Source organism: Mizuhopecten yessoensis, unplaced genomic scaffold (genome assembly GCF_002113885.1).
Source record: "Mizuhopecten yessoensis strain PY_sf001 unplaced genomic scaffold, ASM211388v2 hete_36181174, whole genome shotgun sequence".
NCBI classification, from domain to species: Eukaryota; Metazoa; Mollusca; class Bivalvia; order Pectinida; family Pectinidae; genus Mizuhopecten; species Mizuhopecten yessoensis.
The window spans coordinates 2367-6006 of record NW_018485579.1 but is presented as its reverse complement, the minus strand read 5'-3'; the positions used below and the strand labels follow the sequence as shown (position 1 = coordinate 6006).

Here is a 3640-nt window from a genome sequence, read left to right as displayed (position 1 = left end):
TTTGAGACGACCTACGGACTAGGTTGTGATAAAGCGGTATATAAGGACCTCTAATTATTATTATTATTATAATCTTATAAAAGCAGGCGTAATGCAACGTCGAGTCATTGTTTGGGTCCTTTGTGATACCAGGTGATTGAACCTGTTGGTGGACTTCTTATTCTTCCCAATTAGACAATTAAATCTCCAATTTGCTGGAAATTATTAAATCATCGTTTGGATTTTAATAACCACTCGTATGTGATGTGGGAGAAAAATAATGATTCCCGACTTTATCAGCAAGACAGAAAATTCTGAAACCTCGGGGTCAGATTCTTAAATGTCTGGCATTCGGCAATGCTTCGGGCCCATGGGGTGAGATTTTCCAAACTTACCCCTAAAGTGGCGAAAGTTTATATTAGTCTCATATTAATTTATCTTTTTTGAGTCGCGCTTCGGTTCATAATATACACAATCTATTTATTATTGATAAGAAACTAACCAGTACTCCTCGCATTTGTGAAAATCATTTAAATTGGGGTTTATACACCTCCCTTTCAACAGTAGATTATACCCAGTCGAATTTCCACTTTTTTTGCCCCTGTGTGTGTGTTACGTTATTCTTTGTTTCACAGAAGAATGTTAATAAATGTTTTCATTTCTAATAAAAAATCATTTTTTCTAACCCTCAAAGCATGCTGGTCGAACAAAAGAAAATATCCCTTAGTATATTTGCTATTTCCCACGGAACATATTTATTTTGAGTTATCCCCTATATCTTACAGTCCTTAGGAATGACGGGCGAGGACAGTCCAATACCCGACTACAAGTGGAAACTGGTCATGGTCATCGTCGGCATCTACGTCTTTTTTGTCATGGAGAGATCCATCCACATGGGCACCGATATGAAGAAGGTACTGCTACCTATTTCTATTTCTCTTAAATAAGTTATTCCCACATAGCATAAATCTATCTATTAAGTCTTTGTCAAGTTTAATACAAAAATGCTACCGAATTCCTTGTGAAGAATTTTATCGAAAAAATATGTCAAAGGGCTATATAATGTTAATTGCAATGATGTTCAGGTATCATCTCTTGGCTTGAAAAAAAAAAGCATGAACTTTAGAAAATCTAACTCCCAAACATTTGACAAGAAAACTGAAAATAAGTACAAGTATATTTAAGGGGGTAATATGATAACTGGAGCCGAACATTCAAATTAAAACTATGAAATTTTGTTCTTTCCATAAACAACTGTACTCAAGATAAATTCTCGCTGCTTTTGATATTCTTTTGTTTTATCAAACGCGTTTGTTGGTGAGAGCGGGAAAATAGACTATTGAATCAGTCGCTCCATAATTATGTCAAAAACACTATCACTACGAGTTTTATGCTATTTCAGAAAAAGAAACGCGAATTATGCGTAGACACGACAGAACTAAATGGTTTAGAAAACGGCGACTTCCCTGGCCATTCTCATGTGAAGCAAGAAGGGGGTGTTGCTGCTGTAGCCTGGACGCTTTTACTTGGAGACGCCCTCCACAATTTTTCGGATGGTATCGCCATGGGAGCCGCCTACACGGAAAGTGTAGCAATGGGAGTTAGTGTTTCCCTGGCCATCCTCAGCGAAGAACTTCCACACGAATTGGGTATGTTCTTATTCCGTACCTAATAGACCTCTTCAACTTGACAGGGGATTTTACTGGTTGGCAAGGCTGGTTGTGATAAAAACGAACACAGAAAACATGAATCTAATAGTGCTTGAAAGTAAGATATGAAATTACATTAATAAAGACAGACATTGGAAACATAATTGCGGAACACTTTAGTTATAGATGTTTTATTCTTGTTGCCTCAGGTAATGATGTAAAAATGGCTGAAATGGTTATATGGTGCATTAAAATGTTGTTGCTTAGTGATGTTTTCTGTATCTACAATCAAATTCTCAAATAGGTGTTCCATTTCCTCGTATAACTTGTTACTGTTATACGTATTAAAATAGTTGACTTTACTGGTCAGTCCTCAAAGTTGGCTGAAGCCTTGCAGTTGGATTTTCATTCTGACATTTTATATGAAACACCTGTATAAGGATAGATGATCTGTTGTGGCCAAAAGTTTTAATATGTAAACACAAAAGACAGGTAGATATAACCATTTACACACTTAAATCAGTATTAATTTGAAATTACCCAATACTCCTTAAATTATTGAATTTCATATTATTAAGGTGTCTTCCCCCAGAAAAACCTATGAGTGCTAGAAGGACGATAAAGCTGTATGCTATAGTGCAATGCATTTTTGGCATAATATATCTATAAACAAATCTGAAAGGTGCATCACCATGTGGGTGTGTCACGTTCATCTCTCAAACAGACATCTTGCAATATTATGTTTGATAAGATTGTTTTCTATTATGCCAGGCGATATAGCCATTTTGTTACACAGCGGGATGACAATCAAACGAGCCTTACTTCTAAACTTCCTGGCCGCGGTGACAATATATATGGGATTGGTGATCGGGATCATTGTGGGAGAGAACACAGACGCAAATACATATGTCTTCGCCTTCTCTGGAGGATTATTTATCTATATAGCGCTGGCTGATATGGTGAGTATATGAGGGTATATTATCAATATAGCTCTGACCTACATATAATGGGTATATAGAAGAATGTTCAACATACGCTCTAGTAACGATGCAGCTCTTTTGGCACTATTTCCATGAAAAAGTGCTTTAATGATAAATCATCCACAGCGATCAAATTTTGAATCATTATAAGGAAAATCTTAAAGCCTTGCATTGTATAATGACTTCCCCATATTGATTGCCATGTATCCAGATATTTTTCTTTAAATGTAAAACATGGTAATTAAAAGATATAATGTTGTTCTTACCTTATTTAGTATCTTGTATATGAAAATTAATCAGCTCATATTTCTATGTCCTATTCGTGTAATGTTTTTTCAACTTGTAGATTCCGGAAATGAATAATCAAGCCAAATTTGCTGCCAGGGCTGGTAAGGACGGTACTATGACAGTGTTTTTCTATCAGAACATTGGCCTTGTACTGGGATTCGGTGTAGTTATCCTTCTGGCAACATACAGTTCCTACTTGTCTGTATAGAGAGGCACATTAGTATAGGTTAAATGTTTTACCAAGACGGATATTTTCTTATATGTTGCATGCTTACAACAAAATACTGTTTCGTAAAGGTTGCATCAAAATAGTAGCATTATGACATGTATGGCATTTATGGCATTATGTCAGCAGATTTATGGCATTGTTTATAGTTTGCATTTATCACTCTAACATGAAAACATTGACGAATTTTCTCAATCGAAAACAAGATGCACAAGACATATCTTTAAAAAAAGATAAACGACAGAGTTTTGATCTATGTGGTTCCAGTATGAAATAACTTTGGACCTATAGCATCGGTTCAGGATCCCCTAACCACTGCCAAAAAATGTAACTATGAATTAGAAAGATTTTACAGGTATGACAATAGCTTTAATAAATCATTTCTGAAAGAAATCTATACCTTACAGAACCCTTTATCTTTTGTAACTTAATAAGTGTTCCGAGGGTAACAAGGAAACGGAGACAGATCGGGTTTCGAACTGACACAAATCCCGTATAGAAATTGTTGATATCCAGAC

The 3640-nt window shown here is 35.7% G+C and overlaps 1 protein-coding gene across 1 annotated transcript; it reads left to right on the top strand.

Moving 5' to 3' along the window:
- The first annotated feature begins 830 nt into the window (after window positions 1-830).
- LOC110444851 (zinc transporter ZIP14-like) lies at window positions 831-3150 on the top strand. The gene is made up of 4 exons (XM_021489204.1): window positions 831-893; window positions 1382-1628; window positions 2400-2587; window positions 2955-3150. Exons 1-4 carry the CDS (start codon window positions 855-857, stop codon window positions 3102-3104), a joined length of 624 nt encoding a protein of 207 aa, XP_021344879.1. The 5' UTR covers window positions 831-854; the 3' UTR covers window positions 3105-3150.
- Window positions 3151-3640: the final 490 nt, after the last annotated feature.